This window comes from Typopeltis vanoorti, chromosome 3 (genome assembly GCF_054136105.1).
Source record: "Typopeltis vanoorti isolate ZY-2024b chromosome 3, IOZ_Tvanoo_1.0, whole genome shotgun sequence".
Classification (NCBI taxonomy): Eukaryota; Metazoa; Arthropoda; class Arachnida; order Uropygi; family Thelyphonidae; genus Typopeltis; species Typopeltis vanoorti.
Window position 1 is genome coordinate 46,731,843 of NC_143551.1, and position 23,170 is coordinate 46,755,012.

The 23,170-nt window shown below is 35.8% G+C and overlaps 1 protein-coding gene across 1 annotated transcript in view; it reads left to right on the forward strand.

Moving 5' to 3' along the window:
• Nucleotides 1-23,170, forward strand: part of LOC150108100 (guanine nucleotide-binding protein G(o) subunit alpha-like) — a 103,327-nt gene that overhangs the window by 79,319 nt on the left and 838 nt on the right. Inside the window, exon 7 of the mRNA XM_090416239.1 lies at nt 14,423-14,510. Within this exon, the coding sequence (XP_090272365.1) occupies nt 14,423-14,510 (88 nt within the window). The remainder of the gene's footprint in view (nt 1-14,422; nt 14,511-23,170) is intronic.

Genomic DNA, 23,170 nt, shown 5'->3' on the forward strand with positions numbered 1-23,170 from the left:
ATAACAAAGATCTGTATTTAAGTTTTGCCGATCTGGAAAAGGCATATGACAAGGTGCCAATAGAGAAGCTATTCAATACGCTTCAGTTATATGGTGTCAATGGGGCATTATATCATGCAATACTTAGTCTGTATTTGAGTTATAATTTGGCAGTTAGAATTGAAGGATGTACAGGAAGATGGTTTAATGTTAAATCTGGTGTGAAACAAGGTTATCTCCTCTGTTATTCATTATCTATATGGATCACATTATGAAGGAAAGTGGTATTAAACATGGGGAACTTGTGGAACAAGTAAAACATTTCAGCTACTTAGGCACGATTTTTACTGAAGATGGTAAATTAAATATGGAAATAGACAACAGAATCAACAAAGCTGGTATGGTAGGAAGTCAATTGAATAAATTCATATGGAATAAGAGAGAAATTAGTCGGAATACTAAATTAGCTGTATACAAGACAGTATTCAAACCAGTTTTAACTTATGGATCTGAGAGCTTGGTTATAAGTAAAACACTTGACCATAGACTAGAGACCGCAGATATGAGAGTCCTGAGAAAGATTATAGGCGTGAACAGATGTCATCAATGGCAATATCATATTAAAAATGAGGATATTAGGAAAGAACTTGACATTGTCAGTATCCAGGAATGTGTTAGCAAAACTAATCTCAGGTGGTATGGTCACTTAAACAGAATGAGCGAGGAAAGATTAGCAAAACAAGTGTTCTCTCCCAGGTTGGCAGGAAAACGACCCAGAGGAAGACCAAGATATAGGTGGATTGATACGGTACAATATGCCTTAGATGATAGAATTATAGATCTGATAATGATAATATTGGAGTCTTGACAAGTAATAGACGGATTTGGAGGAAAATTGTAGATAGGAAGTTAGTAATGATGTAAATTTTTAATGTAGTACAGTAGCATCTCACTAATCCGAACCTCTTTAGTCCGAACCCTCCAGTAATCCGAACTGCGGTTTGAAAGAAAGAAAAGTTTTATTTATTATGTATTATTATTTTGTGTGCTATTATTTTTATTTAATAATTATTATTTTAACTATTATTATTTATTTTATTATTATTACAGTACAGTATATATATTTTTCATACTGTCAATTGTATGGTTACACTGTTGGCCTATTTTGATTTATTGTGTGTTCACGTTTGCTTTTTTATACTGCACAGTATGTACTGTATTGTCGCATGAATCACGTCTGTCGAGTGTCATGGAAAAAACTGTAGCCCTCTAGAATTTATAAAGATGACTACGGTAATACACAAAAAATGGAAATTCAAAACTGGCATAATTTAGTTAAAAATATAAATCCAAATGTTGAAATTTTACAAACAGATGTTACGGAATGGATTACAGGCAGAACCAAAAGTGAATTCGAAATCAAATCAGATGCTTAAATTATAAATATGACGCTACAGAATGAATTAGCAGACGATGATGACGATAATGAATTTAAAGAAAAAAAAAAAAGTAAAACACGAAGAAGCAGTTGACAGTTTTAATATGTGTATAGAATGGGCTAAGCAGAATGATATGCCATTCCAAAATTTTATTGCTAATGCAGCTCCGAGAAGAAGCATTCGAAAAAAAAAGTGTAGCTTCCAAGAAGCAAAAGAAAATCGGTGACTTTTTCTTACAAAGAAATAAAAAAAAATTTTTTTGTGTGTGTTGTGTACAAGAAAGTGATGTTTTTTACGCAAATTAAATCATGTAGTGAACTATGCAATTTTATTAAATCAGAATCCTCAACAATACAGGTACATACAAACTAAATTTTTTACTAAAATAAACTTGTGTACTGTATTATTTTTTAATTTTTATATTACAGTACAGTAGCATTTTTTCTATCAGTTAATTCATTTATTTACAGAATTAAATTGATGTACCATTAGAATCTGATTATTTTTGTCTTAAATGCTAGTTATTGTTGCCTCTTGGGGGAAAATTTGCTAATCTGAACGAGCGTGGTTTTTATTTGTTCAGATTAGTGAGATACCACTCTACTATCATATTTGGCACACCCCTTGAGGGTACATGTCAGGAATTTGATGATGATGATGATGATGTTTTTCTCTAATCCACTCCACAGCTTAATCCTGATATTTACTACAGAGACAGTCTCTATTCTTTACCTCGGGCTTACAAATATCCTGGGATTTACAGATGATCTTGGAGATGCTGCTCACAACAGAGAAGACAACTCGGGCTTAGCTTTTCATCCCCCCCCTTAAGATTTGAAGATCAATTTAGCCAATTTTATACAAAAAGTGCCAGGGTTTTTCCTCCTGGAAATTCAGATTTCTCATCCTGGAAAACAGGCAAATAGGCCCGGAGAAAAAAGTGTTTCATAGCCTTTCATAAGGCTATGAAACACTGTTTTCATAATCTTATATGCTTCAGCTGTAAATCTAAATAAACAATCAACCATTCTCACATTTGATAGTTATCTGTAAGCTGAATATTTCAAAATAAACTTCGTTATTAAAATATATTTAAAAAAAAATCAGCTGATGCCTTTTTATTCCTGTATATAGGGAGTAGGCAAGTCATTTAGCCGTATCTAACTTTTGGACACTGAGTGGGCAGTTCATCTCCACTGGTACCCAATCAGAGATAGGCTATCACTAATTAGGCGGCATGCAGTGAAGAGAGGTGGCTCAACAATTGCCGTCATCTCGTGGTCACTAACCTTAACACTCGTATTTAATGGCTGAAATAATGGGGGTTCTACGGTCGATTTTTTTGAGTTTACGGGACGAAAAACCCAAGATTTATGAGAGAAAAAACCCGCATGCCTGTGCCAGAGATTGACTAACTCGGGAACTGGTTGAAAAAAGGCTTAGAAAATTTTCTTCTAGTTGCCAACTAGATTCGAAACCAAGAAATCTTCCTTCATGCGGTTAAGCACCGCGGTGTGCAAACGCCACATCCACTGAGCTACGCAGGCTCTCTGTATAAAATATATCTTATACAGTGATAATTCACTTTATACACACACATACACTTATTATCTAAATGACTTGATTTTAATGTTGCTACTTTGCATATTTTTAGTGTGTGTTGACTAAATGCTGCAGTAGAGAAGTATTGGTTTTAAAGTTTAAACTAACTTTGAGTTAGTTAATAAAACACATGATTTGTTCATTTTACATTATCAAAGTGGTGCTGCTAAAAGTGACTGACAGCCAAACTTCGAAACCCCTCGGAAACATCAGAACATGAATTAGCACAGAAGAATAATTAACAAAGAGAATTTGAAAGCACTTGTAAATTCATTATTTTACAATATGAAGTATTTTGTTTGATAATATATATTAAAATATTGATATACACATTACCAATCATTAAATGCAGGTTGGCTGCACTACATGATACATTTGATATTTGTTCACATAATACTTTGTTATGTCATGACTTTCTTTATATTTTACTTTATTCTATCTCTAATTAGCCCGCTATCTAATCTACTGTTGTGCCTCTTAAATATTAATTCAGTACTATTTCCTTTTCGCATACTGGCAAAATTTATTTTTATGCTACGCCAGTCAATATCCTATAACAGAAGAGACTCTTGTTCAGGGAAACAATTCTAAATTCAAAAGGGATACACACAATAATTAATCTTACGCTAGTGCCGAGCAGATTCAGTTAGCAGTCGTGACCTGAATCTCACTTAAACTACAATATCTAAATTCCTTCCCGCCAATAGGTTCTAATTTCATTAGTGGTGATTTGAATTCGTAATCAGGCATAAACTCAGGTATAAGGTACAAAACATATTTATTGGAAAAGCACAAAACATTTACAGTTAAGAAAATTCAAATATTCAATAGAACAAAACTCACATTAAGTCAAGGGTCGTACTAAATCACATCAATGAAGTTGAGTAAGCTAAATTTATCAATTAAGAAAAGATAAGATTAATTGTAAGCATACCACTACTAGGTTATAATTCCTTTCACAAGTTATCAGCTACCTTAATTCTAAATTTCATTAGTCAAGCCTAGTCATTCTCAATCAAAATACTGCCTATTAACAATTCTTCTTTGTTCCACTGGGTTAAACTGATTCAATCAAATACTCACTTAAAAGTTCTCTAGAAAAATGTCCTTAGCTTACAGTACACATAAAATTCTCTTTCTTCAAATCTGTCTTAACATAGAATGAAATTCTTTACATAACCAGATCCTTTCTGATTGTCATGACGCTATCACATGTAGATCTTATTACGTACCTGTATAGTTTTTGACAGTCTCTGCACCTAGCGATTCACTACGCTGTACCTGAATACTTCCGAAGTTTGGCATGTTTTCTAGTGCTCCTCAGGAAACTTCCTCCGTTCTCTTCGATGGGACCTTTTTCGAAGGCTCGATTCTCCATAGGCCGTCATATCATGATCAGCTTCGCTTAGAAATCCTCAAGCAATCTGAAGAATAGGCCTTGTTCGTCCGACATCGTTGTAATCGACCTACCGCTCTCTCACAAATCAATCGCCAAACCTCCCAAAACTGGAATTCAGGAACCGAAGAATGAAAAAGCCCTGTAATATGGCACGCATTGTTCTTTATTCACCCTTTTGTGAGCCCTCTATTCGATCTGTCTTTTACCACAAGAACCTCACAGTTCATGCCCCTTGGGTGATCCCACACTCTCCCTCATCTGTTAGGTTACCGTATTCCAGGTAGTCGTTCTGAAGTCACTTTCTGCGTAGGTACAGTTTCTGGTGCTATGCTTGACTCATACGGATTACATAAGATTATTTTAGATTACTACTTATTATCTGTTTGGAAATTTCGTGATGTACTAGACAGCTTAATGGGATTTACAAATAATTTAACAATTCCCTTACATAATTCTCACTATTCTAACACAAAATTCTCTGCATCTGAATTCAGTTATACAGGAATAAACTTCAGTATATAGCACATGTAGAATACATATTTTCACATGGCACAAGGAAATTTTCATAATTATGTGCTGATGTGCAGGTATCTCCTTAAATAGTAATATTTAGTATGTTAAATCCTGAATAAAGAATTTGCTTGTTAAGTTCTCCATTCAGGATCTAACAACTTCCTTATTTTATAATGTGATTTCAATATTTTTTTAATATTTTATTTATTATTACTACATAACACCTACAAGCACCCATCAAGATGTTTTACAATTCTCTATCTTTACCAACTACACAAAACTGCATTGTCATCTTCACACATCATCGCTGCCATCATCTACACCAGGAGTGCACAACATGTGGCCCTAAGTGTAAATTGAATAATCAGAAATATAAAAACAATATTCGTAATATTAAATGATTTTTGAAAAATCAGTAGATTCATCGTCTACACAACATGCGCCCCTAAGTGTAAATTGAATAAACAGAAATATAAAAACAATATTCGTACAATATTAAATGATTTTAAAAAAATTAGTAGATTCATCATCAGCATCATCAAATTCCTGACATGTACCCTCAAGCGGTGTACAGGATATGATAGTACTACATGAAAAATTTTTCACCATTACTAACTTCCTATCTACAATTTTCCTCCAAATCAATTTATTATTTGGAAATTAACAACTGTCAAGACTCCAGTATTATCAGATCTTATATTTCTACTTTTTAAGGCACTTTTTACCGTATCAAACCACCTATATCTTGGTCTTCCTCTGGGTCTTTTTCCTGCCAACCTGGCAGAGAACCCTTATTTTGCTAATCTTTCCTGTCTTATTCTGTTTAAGTGACCATACCACCTGAGATTAGCTCTGTTAACACATTCTCGGATGCTAACAATGTTAAGTTCTTTCCTAATATCCTCGTTTTTAATATGATATTGTCATTGATGCATCTGTTCACACCCCTAATCTTTCTCAGGACTCTCATATCTGCTGTCTCCAGTCTTTGGTTAATTGTTTTACTTCTTATCCAGCTCTCAGATCCATAAGTTAAAATTGGTTTGAACACTGTTTTGTATACAGCTAATTTAGTGTTTTGACTAATTTCTTTCTTATTCCATATTAATGTATTCAGTTGACTTCCTACCATACCAGCTTTGTTGATTCTATTGTCTGTTTCGATGTTTAATTTACCATCTTCACTAAAAATCATGCCTAAGTAGCTGAAATGTTTTCTGGTTCTATAGTTCTTTATTCACAATGCAGTTGATATTTTCAATGCTTCTGCCTATTTTTATTGTCTTGTTATTGCTGACCTTCATACCACATCTATTACAACAATTCAATTTAGTCAGAGAATCTTGCAGACTTGTAGCAGATTTATTTAGAAGTATAACATCATCCGCATAAAGCAAAGAGCTGAGATTAACATCGCCAATTTGGATATCAGGTTTAATACCACTTTTATTCATAATGTGATCCACAGAGATAATGAATAACAGAGGGGATAATGTAGATAATTGTTAAATCACACCAGATTTAACATTAAACCATCTTCCTATACTTCCTTCAATTCTAACTGCTGACTTACAACTCAAATCAAGACTAAGTATTGCTTGATATAATGCCCCATTGACATCATATAACTGTAGCATTCTGAATAGCTTCTCTCTCTTGGCACCTTGTCATATGCCTTTTCCAGATCTACAAAACTTAAATACAGATGTTTGTTATATTCCCATGATTTCTCAACTATTTGTCATAAAGTGAAAATCTGATCCTGACATCCTGTATTTGGCCTGAATCTAGCCTGTTCCTTCACCATGCTTTTTCTTCCACAATCCTTCTCAACTGTTTCTCAAGTATACTTACGTAAATCTTACCAGGAACCAGTTGAGAAATACATCCGTAATATTCACATTCAGTTTTATTTCCTTTTTTGTATATGGGTACTATGAGATCTCTTCTCCAATCATCTTGAATTAGTCCCTCTTTCCAAGCCTTCTCAACTATGCAGCCACTGTAAGACCTCTATACTTGAGGATTTGTGGTCGAATATCATCTATCCTACTGCCTTTCTACATTTCTGGCCTTGGAAGGCTTTTTCTACTTCAAGTATAGATATGTTTTCCTGACTGCCTGCCTGCCTGTTGAGTGTTTTTTATCACTATGATATCACTGCTTGTTTCATTTAACAATTTTTCAAAGTAATTACTCCATACTTTATTTTATTTATTTATTTTTTTTCAAGGATATCTTTTTTACCATTTTTCATGTCACTGTTGGATTGTGATAGAGTGGAATTTTAGGAACTCCTATCTTATCACAATCTAACATGCATTTCCAAACAAAAAAGGGAGATAAATACACTAAATTGCCTCCAAGTATAAAATAACTGCTATGTATATATATATATCAAACATGTTTTGTTATGAGAGGTTAAATAAGTATGTATTTTGTGCCATTCATGAATGAGGTTAAATTAATATTGAAAGTGTAAAACATTAGCAGAGCATTATAAAATAACATGTATAAAAGAATTATATAATGTAAGCACAAATTCAACAGTTGGGGGGGGGAGCGAAGTCCAAAGGTCACGGAGCCGTGATGTGAGGGAGCAGCTCACCCCAAGCAAACAGCATGACGTCAGCGCACATGCAATAGCGGGGGAAAGGCTGGACGCTGTGACGTAAGATCACGTGAGTGTTGGCTGGACATCGAAAAGTGCGAGAAACACCGAGAAGAAAAGAGGGCTTTTTGTTCCTGGGTCTCCTAGTGTGTTCGTCTCTTGCGGTGGGGCCGTATTCTCCCCGGAAGAAACAAGCCTGGCAGTCCACAGAAGGCGAGTTTCCTGTAGACCAATGATGCAATATAGAACCAAAGGGGAAGATAAGTAGACTTTATTTGTGTTTCACTGAATATGAATGAGAGATTTGTGCCACGTTGATAAGTTAAGGAAAAGGAACATTAATGATATAGAATAAGATTGTATTGCTATTGGTTAGAGAGGGTTGCATTTAATCTTACTGTCTATCGCTGTGAAGTTCATTAATATGTTGAAAGAAGCTACGAATATGTTTAGAGTAAGGAATTGAATTGATAAATTATAAAGAGATTGTGAAAGATATGAATGTTATCTTGTGTAGTCTGACAGAACTACTGAGTTTTAGAAAGACTGTGATAATAATACATGACTAATGCATTTGAGAGTGTTAATATAATTCTTGCTTTAGAAAGCTACTGCATAATCTGTTATAAGTATATTAGTAGTATTTGAATATTTTAAACTCTGTCTGGAACTCCCTTAAGATGGGATTTAAACTAATGATATTGAGTGTACCAACTTTTGATATATAATAAACCTTGCTTTTGATTCTAACAAAGACTTTCTGTAATTTCTGGAATCCGTTGCACCTCTTATAAAATATTACAAACCTATGCGGGATATTAGAAAAAGGTAAAGTTTGGCCACTTCGGCAGAGTTGCTAGGCATCATTTAAGTACTGTCCTGAGTACCCTTCATTGTTAATATTACTAATCTAATAGTGCTAAGTGGTGCAGCGAAACAAATAAATTTTCTTGGCGTTTTACGAGAGGTAAATCTCAGACACTCTGATACTCTGGTGTTGCCTCGATCATGAGGAAATTCCATTATCCCTCAGAGGTGCCTCGTGATACCCGATTAAGAGTATAACGGAGATCAGACACAAAGACAAAAGAATAGTAATAACAGAAAGAAAGCGACGCAACATCACCTCTATCATCTCTAATTCTTTCACCACTCTTTCCTCCATTTCTGAGCTTCAACAACCTCCAGAATATTTTGCTACCTTCTTGATATTTATTTTCTATGTTCTTACCAAGGTCTTCACATGACTTTTGTTTAGCTTACATTTGTCTCTGTATTCTCTAAGAGCACAAGCCGACTTATTTTCTAGGAACTTTTGTTATACTTTCTTCTTTTCCTTCACTGCCTCTATTAACTTCCTGTGTCCACCATGGAGTTCTGATCCATGGTGGACACAGGAAGTTTTTCTATCCTTGCAAACAACCTCATCACATGCCTCTCTCTGGCTGAATCAGTCAATGTTTTCTTCAGGGCTTGCCACTGAATCTCCAAAGTTTGGTTCCTGTTGTCAAACTCTTTCATCTTTTTCTTCAATAATGTTTGTGTATTTTAGTCTACAGTTCCCATCTGAAAGCTGCTCAACTTCTATTCGCTTTAAAACTTTCTTACATGTTCCTCTTTTCAATATGAAATTCAGTTTTATCCTGCTCAAGATTAAATGATGATCACTTCCAATTTCAAATCCTCTGTATGCTCTGGTATCCAGGGAGAAAACATGACAATCGACAATAACATAGTCAATTAGACTTTTCTTATTCATTGTTTCTTCTCTCCATGTGAATATGCGCACATTTTATGTTGGAACATTGTGTTAGTAATAACCGTTCCATGTCCTGAGCAGAAATCCAACAGGTATATGCCGTTATTATTAGCTTTGCTCTTTTCTCCAAATTTTCCCAAAATATGTCTGAAAATCATTCCTACTCTGCTATTTAGATCCCCAACAAAGACCAACTTTTCATTTTGTCAGTTGCTTTCTCTAAAGCCTCAAGAAATTCCTTCACTTCTATCTTAGTAGAACCTTCTGTGGGACCATAGGTACAAATAAGTCTCATTGTCCAGTTCCCCATTTTCATATTTGCCCACTTCACTCTACTTGATGGTGCCTGCCATTCAAGAAGATTAGCCTCATATTTAGTGTTGAATACAATGGCTACTCCTTCTTTTCCTTGATTGTCATTGCCTGAATATAACATTTTGTATTTATTGCTCAGAAAGATCTCACCAGTTTTTGTCTTTTTTTGTTTCAGTCATCCCTATTATGTTGATCTCGTACTTATCTAATTCTTCAGCTAGCTCCATTTCTTTGCTATTCAGACTTATTATCTTGATAGTACCAATCTTGAAGTCTGGTGATGTTGAGTGGCAATGTGTCTCAGTATTTGTTCCAGTAGCGCTGACTTTCCACTAGTTTCATATAGTGTTATTGTTGATGTAAACAAATATTTTTCTTAAGGAGGAGAGTTTTTTTTTTACATTCCCTACATCTTAATGGAAATCAACTCTAGTGTGTGCACTAAACAAATACTAACATTTGATTGGTCAGTTTCTCAACTTCATACCAGGGACAACCTGCATGAAATTGATCCAATAATATATTAGTATGGGTATTCCTGTTGCCATTGTCTTTGCCACATCTTATGTTCAAGTCACAAAAATATGAATATTATGTACTTACTGGAATAAACATTCTCTCTCATGAAATTAAACAACTCGCCATTACGTGCAAATTTCACTGATGCAAATTTGAGACATTGGTAACAGCAACTTCCAATTTACCAGTGGATATCCAAAAAACTGTTGATTCAAAAAAAAAAAAAAAAATGAATGTATCACATTAAAATGCTATTTCCAATAAACATATGTGTTGAACATTATATACATTTTATCATCATCATCATCATCATCATGCATATCAAGGATTTAGGCCTAGCGTGGCCTGTTCCAGCCTTAGAGGTCATCGTTTAAGAGGACATCCTGGTTTTCTTTTTCCTAATGGCTTGTACTTTAAGGCTTGTTTCGACAATCTTTCTATTTTCATTCTTTGAACGTGTTCCATCCATTTATGTTTATATTTTTTAATTTTTTTTATTACTGATTCTTGATTTAATTCTTTCATAATCTCTTCATTTCTTTAGTGATCAAAATTAGTATACTTTGCAGTTTTTCTCATAAACTTCATTTCTGCTGTTATTAATCTTTGTTGTCTTTTTGTTTTCCCCCCCCCCACCCCCCCCCCCCCCCACCCCCCCCCCCCCCCACCCCCCCCCCCCCCCACCCCCCCCCCCCCCCACCCCCCCCCCCCCCCACCCCCCCCCCCCCCCACCCCCCCCCCCCCCCACCCCCCCCCCCCCCCACCCCCCCCCCCCCCCACCCCCCCCCCCCCCCACCCCCCCCCCCCCCCACCCCCCCCCCCCCCCACCCCCCCCCCCCCCCACCCCCCCCCCCCCCCACCCCCCCCCCCCCCCACCCCCCCCCCCCCCCACCCCCCCCCCCCCCCACCCCCCCCCCCCCCCACCCCCCCCCCCCCCCACCCCCCCCCCCCCCCACCCCCCCCCCCCCCCACCCCCCCCCCCCCCCACCCCCCCCCCCCCCCACCCCCCCCCCCCCCCACCCCCCCCCCCCCCCACCCCCCCCCCCCCCCACCCCCCCCCCCCCCCACCCCCCCCCCCCCCCACCCCCCCCCCCCCCCACCCCCCCCCCCCCCCACCCCCCCCACTGCAGGACAGCCCTTGGAATAAAAGTAACATGTGTGTTTTGACAACTAGAATATGTTGTAATTGCAGGTGCAACTTTTGGGTTGGGTGATGCAGCAGCAGTTTTTATGTGGCAACCATTGAAGTAGGAGTGTGTGCATGGAGCATGTCAGAAGTTGCATCATGGAGCAAAGAGCTATGATAAAAAATTTTACTGTAAATTAGGAAAAACTGCTACAGAAGTGTACCAAGACCTAAAAAAAGTTTATGGTGATGACTGTCTGAGCTATGCACATGTGTTCCGCTGGTTGTCAGCATTTAAAGAGGGAGGGAGTCCTTGGAGGATGAGCCTTGCTGTGGTCAACCAGTTTCTTCATGGACAAATGAAAATGTGGTGAAAACTAGGGAAATTGTTGCCCATGACAGGTGAATAATGACTAGGCTGTGCAGCTAGGCTATTTCCCTAACGACACTTGCTGTGCAGCTTAGTGTCGATAGGGAAATAGCCAGATTAATCTTAAAATGACATTTGCATAAGAAGAAGATTTATTTGAGGTTTGTGCCACACATTGACACACGAACAGAGAGTGCAGGTTGCATGTTGTCAAAATTTCATCCATGCAGTTGATCAAGGTTGTGATACATTACAAAGAATCGTCACTGGTGATGAAAGTTGGTGTTTTTATTCGATCTGGAAATGAAAAGCAAGAGCATGGATTGGTGTGGAACATCTTCTCCCAGGCAGAAGAAAGTCAGGTTGCAAAAATCAAATGTTAAGACACTCCTGGAATTATCCACTGCAAATTGATTACTGGGAGCACCACAGTGAACAGTCAGTATTATTTAGGAGTAATGCAACACCTATATGCTCACATGCAATGTGTCAGGAAAGAACTGCTCCCCAACAGCAGTTGGCTTTGGTTGCATGACAATATGCACTATGCACTGAAGCAGTTTCTGGCTTTGAAGTTGATCTATGTGACTAACATCTCCCTTCCCTCTCCCATTCATGAGATTTGGCTTCCGCAAACTTTTTCCTCTTCCCAAAGATGAAGTGTACCTTGAAAGCAGGAGCACTTCAGCAACATTGAAGACATCCAATGTGGTGTGACCCAGAGACTGAAGGACTTTCCCATTCAGGACTTCCACCATGCCTTCGAATGCTGTATAATAGATGTCAACATTGTGTGGAGTTAGAGGGAGATTATTTTGAATCTGTGTAATTGACACTTTCAAATATAGTTCTTGGTTTTGATGTGATAATTGTTTCATTACCTAATGGGCTCACCGTGCATGTCATATAACATGTGTCTCATCACAGCTGAGTTCAAAGAAACCAAAGGAATAGCTCTGCTCCTGAAATTAAATTATATAATAAATATTATTTTTAAAAAATTATGAATAATTAATACTAATTACTTCCTAAAACTCTGAAATCGGTATACATCCAGAGCAGTTATAGTTCAGGTGATGTTGTAGTGTTTCAAAAAAAAAAAAAAAAAAAGATAATCAAATTTGAATCGGTTGGAATGAAGAATCTAGGTCTGTTTCAAAGAACTCAGTGTCTAGTGTTAATAGCATGGGAAGTTAGGCCAGACTTGTCAGATTCTAAAAGTGCAATATAGTCCTGATGTTCTTGGATTCTAATCACATTCAAGTGGCTCATCTCTCAAAAGTAACAAAGATTACATGAACACTTAAAAGACACCTGATAAGGAAAAAGGAAGTAATTTGTCCTTTGTGGATGGTAGAAAAGAAGACAACTTCTGAGATGGTTTGAAGGAAGTGTGTAGATTGTACTTGCAAAGAATCCCTGCTATTTGTTCACATGTTTCCTTTTTATGGAAATCCTTTTCACATTAGGTTGTAGTCTTGCTGAAAGATGATGTGTCAATTTTTTGATAGTAGTTTTTTGTAACCATTAGTCTCCAGATTGTATTTTATTTAATTCCTTTAACAGAAGGGAATTAGAAGAGAAGATTGCATGAGCTCTGTGGACAAGACTTTTGATAACACCTATCATTCTGTGATGAATGATGGTATGAGGATGAGCAGATGTATCTGAGAGTAAAAGAAGGATTTCTGCAAAAAAGAGAATTTGACACGACCTGTAGAGTTACAGATTATTAAAGTATCCAAAAAGGAAAGACTGTTGTTGGATTCAAATTCAATAGTGAACTTGATACAGGAGTACAAGGAGGTTATTCTATCCAGATGTAATTCTTTTTTCTGAGCCGGTCCAGACTGAAGACTTTATCAATAAAATTAAGCCAAATACAATTTTGAGGGAAAACGATATTGAAGAGTTGATTTTTTAAATGTTCCATAAAATAATTAGCCAAAGCAGGTGAGATAGGACTGTAAATGTTTAGAGATGTGACCTGAGTGACTTCAGACCAGATGAAATTGAGAGAGCCAGATAGGTCAGTAAGGTTATCTCTGAAAATATTACCTTGCTAGGATTGCAAAATTATAATATTTATTGTGATGTAAGGTATCTAAATTCACTGTGCTTCAGATGAAGTGTAACAACAATTGATTATTGAAGATACCACACCTATCCAATAAAAACAAGCATCTACAACTATGGTGAACAAAAGAATGTTCAACATGACATCAAAGGGCTGGAAAATGGTTATGTGAAGTGATGAATCTTGATTCCTTCTATTTTATGCAGGCAAAAGAATAAGGGGAGGGGGGGGGTGACATTAGCACAATATTCAGTGAGTCCACATTTGAGTAGTGTGGTCCTAACTGAACTCAGATACACCTATACACCTTATTATTTAATTATTTACCTCATGTGCTGATCAGAAACAGTTATAGGAATATAGTAGTGATATTTATGTTATTGAATTGGTATACTCAGCCACTAGATCTGATTCCTATTGAGCATCTTTGAAATGTGGTGGAATAAGGTGTTCATGAAAAGGAGATCCACCACTTTTAGTTCAAAATCCGATGGAAAGAAATTATCAAGTCTTTTTGGGATAGGATACTTGTGGAATGTTTCAGGAATTCATGGAGTCAGTCCCGTTGCATCAAGACCATCCTGAAGTGGTCTTGATGCAACGACAGTGGTCGAACTTGCTATTAGGTAGGTATTTCTAATTACCTGGTCAGTTAGTGTATGTTCATCCAGTTGTGGAATGTTTTATGTTTTTATTTTATTTTTTATTTTTAGATTCTATTTTTAAACAAGTTGGATTTGTTCAGAGAAAAAATTTTGTACTCTGGTCGCCATCTTCGCTATTACTTAACAGATTATGATGGTAAGTTGTGTATTTTTTGTTGCTGTTTTTGAACTAAAAATCCTTATTTTGTACATTGTATTTTAATCAGTTATTGTGGATAAGAGATGTTATAAATGGCAGTTTGTTCTTTTACATGGTTATATCACCATACCATTAGTACCTCTCCATAATGAATATACAGTTGAACCTTGAACAATGTGGGGGATTAGGGGCGCTGATCCCCCTCCTTGTGTTGTGCAAAAATCCGCATATAACTTTTGACTCCCCCAAATCTTAACTACTAATAGGCTACTGCTGACCAGAAGCCTGACAGATAACATAAACAGTCAGTTAAACTAGACCACATTAACAGTCCCATGTGGTCCAGTGGCTAGGATCACCCAGGAAATCTCGGTTCGATTCTCGGCATGGAAGAGTATTTCTTTATATTCGTAGAGCCTGTGTAGCTCAGTGAGTGGTGTTTGTACTCCTCAGAGCTAAACTGCTCGAAGAGCGAGTGTCATTAGTTCGATTCTAGTCACTAACTTGAGGAACTTTTTGCTGGCCTGGTTGGCCAAGTGGTTAGCATATCCGCTCTCCAGCCAAAAGGCTGTGGGTTTGAATCCTGCTGTGGGCATGGATATTTGTGATTGTCTGTGAAAATGCTAGTGGTGGTGGTGGTAGCAGATAGATGGCGTTGGTGTAGAAGATGATGGTAGTTGCAGTTTGCTGTAATTGGTGGATTGAGTGGTGGAGGAGAGCTCTAGAGCAGGTGCCTTCCCTCGATGAGTCTTTGGACTCCTTGGAGGTGTCACGTAATAATAATAATAACAATTAATACATATTTTGTATGGTATGTATGTATTATATACTATATTCTTACAATAAAGTAAGCTAGAGAAAAGAATGTTATTAAAGAAAATCATAAGGAAGTGAAAATACATTTACAGTACTGTACTGTATTTATTGATAACGTAAGTTTACGTTGTCTGTTTACAAGATGAATTGTATGTCAGTCATTACCTACATCAATATTGTCTTATATGATACAAAACACATATCATATAAGATCATCATCATCAAATTCCTGACATGTATCCCTCAAGGGGTGTGCAGGATATTATGATAGTACCACATGAAGAACTTACATTATTACTAACTTCCTATCAACAATTTTCCTCCAAATCAATCTGTTATCTGTCAAGACTCCAACATTATCATATCTTATATTTCTGTCTTTTAAGGCACGTTTTACCATATCAATCCACCTATATCTTGGTCTTCCTTTGGGTCTTTTTCCTGCCAACCTGGCAGAGAACACTTGTTTTGCTATTCTTTCCTCTCACATTCTGTTTAAATGACCAGCTAAGATCAGGTCTGCTAACAATGTCAAGTTCTTTCCTAATATCCTCATTTTTAATATGATATTGCCATCTGTTCACACACCCATAATCTTTCTCAGGACTCTCGTATCTGTGGTCTTTGGTCAAGCATTTTTTTCCTAACCCAGCTCTCAGATCCATAAGTTAAAATTGGTTTGAACACTATCTTGTATGCAGCTAATTTAGTGTTTCGACTAATTTCTCTCTTACTCTGTATAAATTTATTCAGTTGAGTTCCTACCACGCTGGCTTTGTTGATTCTGTTGTCTGTTTCCATATTTAATTTACCATTTTCACTAAAAAGAGCTGAAATATAAGATATAAATCACACATATATGACACACGTATCATATATGTGATACAAAACACATAATATGTATAACAGTGATGTTATATGTATCACTAACATTTGACATCAAAAATAGTTATAATTAATAGTTATAAAATGTTTGTTTTATGCTAATTAATTTAACTAATTAATGACAATTCATTTTATGCAATTATGATTCATTACTTCTTCGTTTTGTTTGTTTACATTTCTCTCAACTGCTAATGGTGCCATGTATGCAGTGGTGTAGCTGGAGGGGGGGGGTCTGCCCTGGGCAGCACTTTGAACTTTTGCAGTTAATTCTAAAATACCGTCTCGAGAACTCAGTTCATTAAGAATTTATTAAGAATTACCTACATTACTATGAAATAGACTTCGGCAATGTCATCGGCGATTTTGCTAACAGTAAAGCAAGAAAAATAACCTTTTAGAATGTTGAAATTAAAATTTTACTTCAAAAATAAACATAGTGTTTTAATTTATTTCCCTATACATCATTTTGACTTTTTGTAGTATTTTTGATGTGTATTGAGAGGGGTGGCAAAATTTCTAGCTACACCACTGCATGTACGGTCTGTAAGTTTTGATAAATTTTAACTTTTTATAATAGATATGTGTATACTTTATGGTAGTAAATGATAAAATAGATTAGTATCTACATATATTTTATCCATTCATGACATACCTAACTTTTTCTTAATTTTTTCAATATTTCTATCTCGCAGACAAGCTATCCAGTTTGTCTGCGAGTTTTTTCCTAATTGTTGCAAATCTCCAAAAAATGTTCCAATATATTTATTAAAAAACACATATAAGTGGGACCCGGTCAGTTCAAACCCACATTCTTCAAGGGTCAACTGTAGTCATTTGATTATCGAGAGATATGACTTGAGTATAAATGGAATTGATATTTATGTGTTGTATACAGGGGGTCCTCGACATGTGTCGTTTCGACTTTACGGCAGTAATCCCATAAATAATTTAAAAAATAAATTTCGACTTGAAGCAGTGCAACATAAAATTCAAACGTTGCGGGTGAACTAGTTTGTGAGTGCAGCAGAAGAATACGCTGTTACGCGGCGTTTGTTGGGGAGAGGTGGTGTTGCTTGGGTCCCAGCATACACTCTTTGGGTACCACGTGCTTTGTTTACATCCTTCTCTCTCACTTTTGTGTTTGTGTTTTTTTGTGACTTTTTACCCTTCAATATGGCTCCCAAATGTAAGGCAGATTCTTCCGATGGCAGTGTGTCGAAGAAAAGGAAAGTCATTACATTAGAAGTGAAATTAGACATTATTAAAAGGGCGAAAAAAGGGAGAAACGCCAACGAACATCGGCCGCACATGGAACTTAAGTTGTACCACAGTCGGGACTACTATCGAGGATAAAGTTCGCATCCTTGAACACATGAAAGGATTAAGTCAGTCTTTCCCTCCTTGCAACGCCCCTTCTAGTGTGCAAGCTAACCACAGGATAAAAGGTAAAGAATTGTTTTCATTTTTGTTTTTTGTTTTTTTTAATCACCTGTACAGAATGTACAGTTTCAATTGTCATTTTGGGGATTGTTCTCATTTTTATGTTTTTTTTTTATTACAGTTTCATTTTTGTCATTTTTCTGTACTATACAGTAATTATGTTCTCCCTTTCATTTTCCTATGGCCTAGTTCTGTTTCTTGATATATTACGTATGACTTTAGGGTGTTTTAGGTTAGGTAAGTAACTTAGGCTATGGTAATTCCGACTTGCATCGAAAATCGCCTTACGTCGGTGCATGGGAATGGATCTCAGACGTAACTCGAAGACCCCCATCCCCCTGTATTGGTTAAAGTTTCCTAAATTGTGATCATTTGATCTGTAGATAATTACTTTATTGGAGTTGCAGTTGGCAAAGTTCTAAATTAATAATGTAAGTTATGCAACTTTTACAATGCCTCTGGAAATCTTACTCTAAATGATTGACCAGTGAAGTGACATTGTTATATGAAATAACAGGCGTAAGGTGTATTATATAAAATAAACAATGTGTGTGTGTGTGGAGCCAGTTATTGTCACTTTTTTTTTACTAAAAAATTATTGTAATGTTATATAGTTATACCATGTAATGTTAAAGAATTCTAGAATTTTAAATGTAAATGTTTCTTTAAAAAAATAAGATGCAGCTGTCACACATATCATGAATGATTAATTTTGAGTATAAAGTTTTTATTTGAGATAAGTTCATTGTGAGCTCTGTGTGTAACTTGACATATATCCAATTCAGCCTGCTATAGTACGCTCACAGATTCGAGACCCTTCAACACTTCTGCACATGTCACAAAAAGGAGAATCCATTCTGATAATAGGATAATCAATCCGTCTTCTGGGATGAGTTTGTTTATTATTACAGGTCGGAAAATTTAGCTTTTCTTTTACGAACATTGTAGTTTTAAAGTGGTAACTATTTTGTTTGTATAACAGTTGGAAAAATGTACATAGAGTATTAACAAAATTAAAAAAAGATATAGCATAAAACAAAAATTTAATGAAATTTATTTTTAAATAAGTTTTGTATAAAATAAAAATAATTATACAGAAAAACAGAAATTTTTTCAAATGAACTTAGATATTCTAAACACAGTTGAGAGAACTGAGACACTTTAATGTCCTAAACCGATTAATTATTTATGACTTGTTGTGACTCTTTTAACAAACTATGCAAAAAAAAAAAAAAGGTTGAAAAAAAAATACCATTATTAAATCCTTTTAATCTTTATAGTCACCTGAATCGGTGTTTGAATCGCCATCGCTTTCACTTAAACTGATCACCAAAGGTTCGCATAATTCTTCGATAATTCCGTCTCTGTCCCAATACATATTTTCTAATGAGGTGACATGAGAGCAACATTTTCTCCAGTTTTGAACTGTAATACTTTCAATTGCCTGTTCTGAAAGCTTAAAAAGTTTCGACATATTAATATCCCCAGTTACATTGCGATGGTGAATGAAATTTTTCATTTCTGCCCAAACATACTCAATAGCACTAATATCACAATGATATGGTGGTAGCCTCAAAAATAGAAATCCATGCTCTTTGAGCATTGTGTTGAATTTAAATGGTTTAGTTGTGGGTGAGTTTCTTTTGACCAAATTAAGCAATTCAATTTTTTGCATATCTGGGGAATCAGAAATGTTATTTACAGAGAGCCAATCCATAAGAACTTGCTTCTTATGGATTGGCTTAACAACATTTTTAGGAAGGTTTGGAATCAGTTTTTCTTCTGCCCACTTTTCGAAGATAGTAGAATTCATTTGCCCATGATAATCTCCAGTAATTGAATTGGCTTTGTATAGTAAGTTTGAATTTGGTAAAAAACCCATTTCTCCACCTGCACACAAAATTATTATGTGCCACGAGGCATTTCCGGTTTGTAGCACTCCACATTCTTCTTTAGATTATCAACGTTTTCCATATGTTAAATTACTATCAATCCAAGTTTCATCTAGATACACAGTTGGTCTTTTCTCCTCCGTCGTATTGCTCTCAAATACTGATTTCTAGATAAAACAATGTCGCTTCGCTCCATGATGTTTCCTTTTATTCTGGACTTTTTTAAAACAAAATCCAATTTCATGAAGTATTTTCCTTGAAGTTTCTCTTTTCCAAGAAAATTAATTTTTTCTTTAAGCACAGGAATCAATTTCAGAACAGTTGGCACTCTTTTCTCGACCACGTAAAATTCGTGAATAGTTCTTCTTATAATGTCTACATCAAAATCATTCAAAGCAATGTTTTTGATGGTTTTCTTTCTCTGGCGCTTTTTTTTTTTGGGAGATTTAAATTTTGCCTTCCTTCACCTTTTGATTCCCTGTGAATTCTTTTAACAGTCGACCCCAATATACCCGCAATTTTGCACTTTTTATGACTTGAGAAAGTGGAACAAGGAGACTGCCTTTTAACGATTCTTTTTCGCAGAATGTCAGCACATTATTCAATATTCTTTTGCAAGAGCTACTGAAAGGTTTAACAGCAGAACTTGTTGACTGTACTGGATCCATCATACAAAGTAATAATAAAAAAATAATGCAAAAAAGCAACAACAAAAATCAAACTACTACTAGTACAGCGACAGACAAGAAAGCACGTGATTCGCATGTTGGTGACCAATTTATACATCCTTCATTTCATTCTCCCCTTCAGCATGAATCGACTATTCTTGGCAAGTCGCCAAGCAGAGATCTACAAACTGTGGGCGTACTATACCCAGGTCTTCCTGCATGCACTACAGCGTCTCTAATTTTGCCTTTTAAATCTTGTTATGTTAAAAGACAATACCCAATAATGTAAGTCAGGAACTCGGGGGGGGGGTAGCTAACTAACCATCTGTTTGTAAATAAGTATCCAAAGTTCATTGTGCAGCAGTATTTCTAAATTGTGGAGATACCCCGTCTAGATAGGATTTGGTTGCCCAAGTGGTTAGCATATCCACTTTCACACCAACAACCCAGGGACTTGAATTTCACCATGAACATGGATTTTTAGTGAATGTATTTAAGTGTAGATGAACACCCAGTGCACCCTACTAATCAGAGGCCTGAAGTGCCTCTGATTAGTAGGGTACACTGGATTTCCAGGTTATCTGACCATTATTAACCCACCCATAGTACTAAGCCTAATATATTAAAATATTATAGTGCACAAGTACAATTACATATCCAATTACAAACTGTGCAAGGGTAGCTGACTGCTTTTTCAGATTTTTGTGCAAAAAGCTAGCTCACAACACATTCAGCAGTTTATCACTAGGTGAATTAGTCTGATAAATTCACCTGAATTGACATTTCACACATCCAATTCAGATTTTGCACATTCATAATGCTACTAATATGTATGTGTCAAATGTAGTTTTGAAGCATTTGTTCTAGTAAAATCATTATATGTTATACAGTTTTCTTGTTTCTTTTTAAGGATCTATATTTAAGTTTTGTAGAAATGAAAATTTCCGGTCTACAAATTTCTTTTTGAAGATTGTTCCAGAAGACCTATTAGCCATCATCTCAGTCCCTTCCATAATTATATCATTGATTGTAATGTTTAATACCTTCTGTATATCTTATATGCCAAGAGAAAAGCTCTTCAAAAATCTTCAGTTATATGGTGTAAATGGGACATTATACAGAATAGTACATAGCCTCTACTTAAGTGTGTAAGTCTTCAGTTGGATTTGAAACATGTTCAGGAAGATGGTTTAATGTATGGTCGCTTGACATTCCAAAAGCATTTCATTGGGTGTGGCACAAGTGCCTACTTAACAAACTGCTTTTCTATGGTTTGACCTCTGCAACTGGATTGCCAGTTTTCCCACTGGTTGCTCACTATGAGTCATGATGGATTGTTTCCTCTTCTCAGATTTCCCCACCAATGCAAAATTACTCCAAGGTTCTGTACTTTTGCCCACTCTCTTCCTCCTGTATATAAATGACCTGCTCTCCCAGACTTCAAATTCTATCCATAGTTTTGCTGATGACAGTAAACTCTGTTTCTCCTTTTCATTTGACAAACTTTATAGATTCCCAGTTATTAGAACCCTTAAGAACCATCATGACCAATGTCCTGAACTCTGGTCTCATGGCTATATTTCAGTGGAGCAAACACAACCTTATAGACTTCATTGCTACTAAAACTCAGTCCTGTCTGATCTCTTGCAACATCCCTTCCACCAGCTTGGAATGATATCCAATCACAATCAGATTTGCCTTCTTGTACTGACCTACTCCTCCAACATTTCCTGGCACAAACACATCTCAGTCTTAGCTTCCACAGCTGCCAAAAAAAAAAAAAAAAAAAAAAAAAAAAAAAAATCAATGTACTGTTCCATTCAAGTTACTGCCTCACACTTTTACAACTGCTTTTACTCTATACAAATCCCAAATCTGCCCAACCATGAAATATTACTCGCACATTTGAAGGTGGTGCACTGAAATCCTCTCTAAGATTGTGCAATGCTATTCAGAAGAGCACAATCCTGTTAATTAATGATTCCTGTTTCACAGGTCCACTTCAGTTATTTTTAAAATAATGATTAGGTTTAATTGTCTATTAGTGGTAGTTGACATTATTTGTATTGGAGTTAATACCACAAATGTTGATGAAGTGAATGTGGAAGATTTTTGGAATAAATTTTCGTTCTTTTTGTCTCACAGGTGCATCCCACAGAGCGAGAGAGAGTAATTTATTTAATTTCATACTTAGTATTATTTCTATAAAAATAAATTTGGAATATAAATAAATTTGAAACTTAGCAACAAAGTTTCATTAAAATTATCATTTTGTGCACTTTGTACAGGCATTATTAACTATTATTATGGGCTCTTATATTGGCAAAAATATAAATAAACTAATTTTTGTTGAAAACTAGCCTAATGACTGAAAAGTGATTTAAAAAAATTAGAGATGCCAAATAGGTAGGTAGGTTTAATTAGGCAAAAAGGAAATAGCAAATAAACATCATATCCATAATAAATAGTATACAGAATTTAAGAACAGTAAGAGTATACCATTTCTGGAAAGTATGCAAAATTTTGGATGCATTCAGCGTGATTCTGTATAAAATACCTAGAATTAAACACATCTGATTTTTTTTTTATTGAAGGTGGTTTTGTTGGAGTAATTCCAACTTATTTTTTAGTTTTTTTATATCTTTCTTTCTTTTGCCATCTGTTTAATTGTTTTAGGGTTTAATGTTATCATTAATTATAATGGTTTATTATTTTGTTTGCTTGAACCACATTGTTCATATTTGCTGCATGTCACACTTTTGACAGTAGTAGCCTTTGTTACTAGCATAATGCTTTATATTTCCCATCTCTTTAGTACTTTTCATTCCAATTTTAAGTATTGTGATGCACACAGAAACATTATTTACATTAGTTTTGCTACTATCTCAAGTTAATTCTTTCAAAATATATTGTGTATTTTTAAATTAATATGTTTTTATTTACTTATTTAGTAACT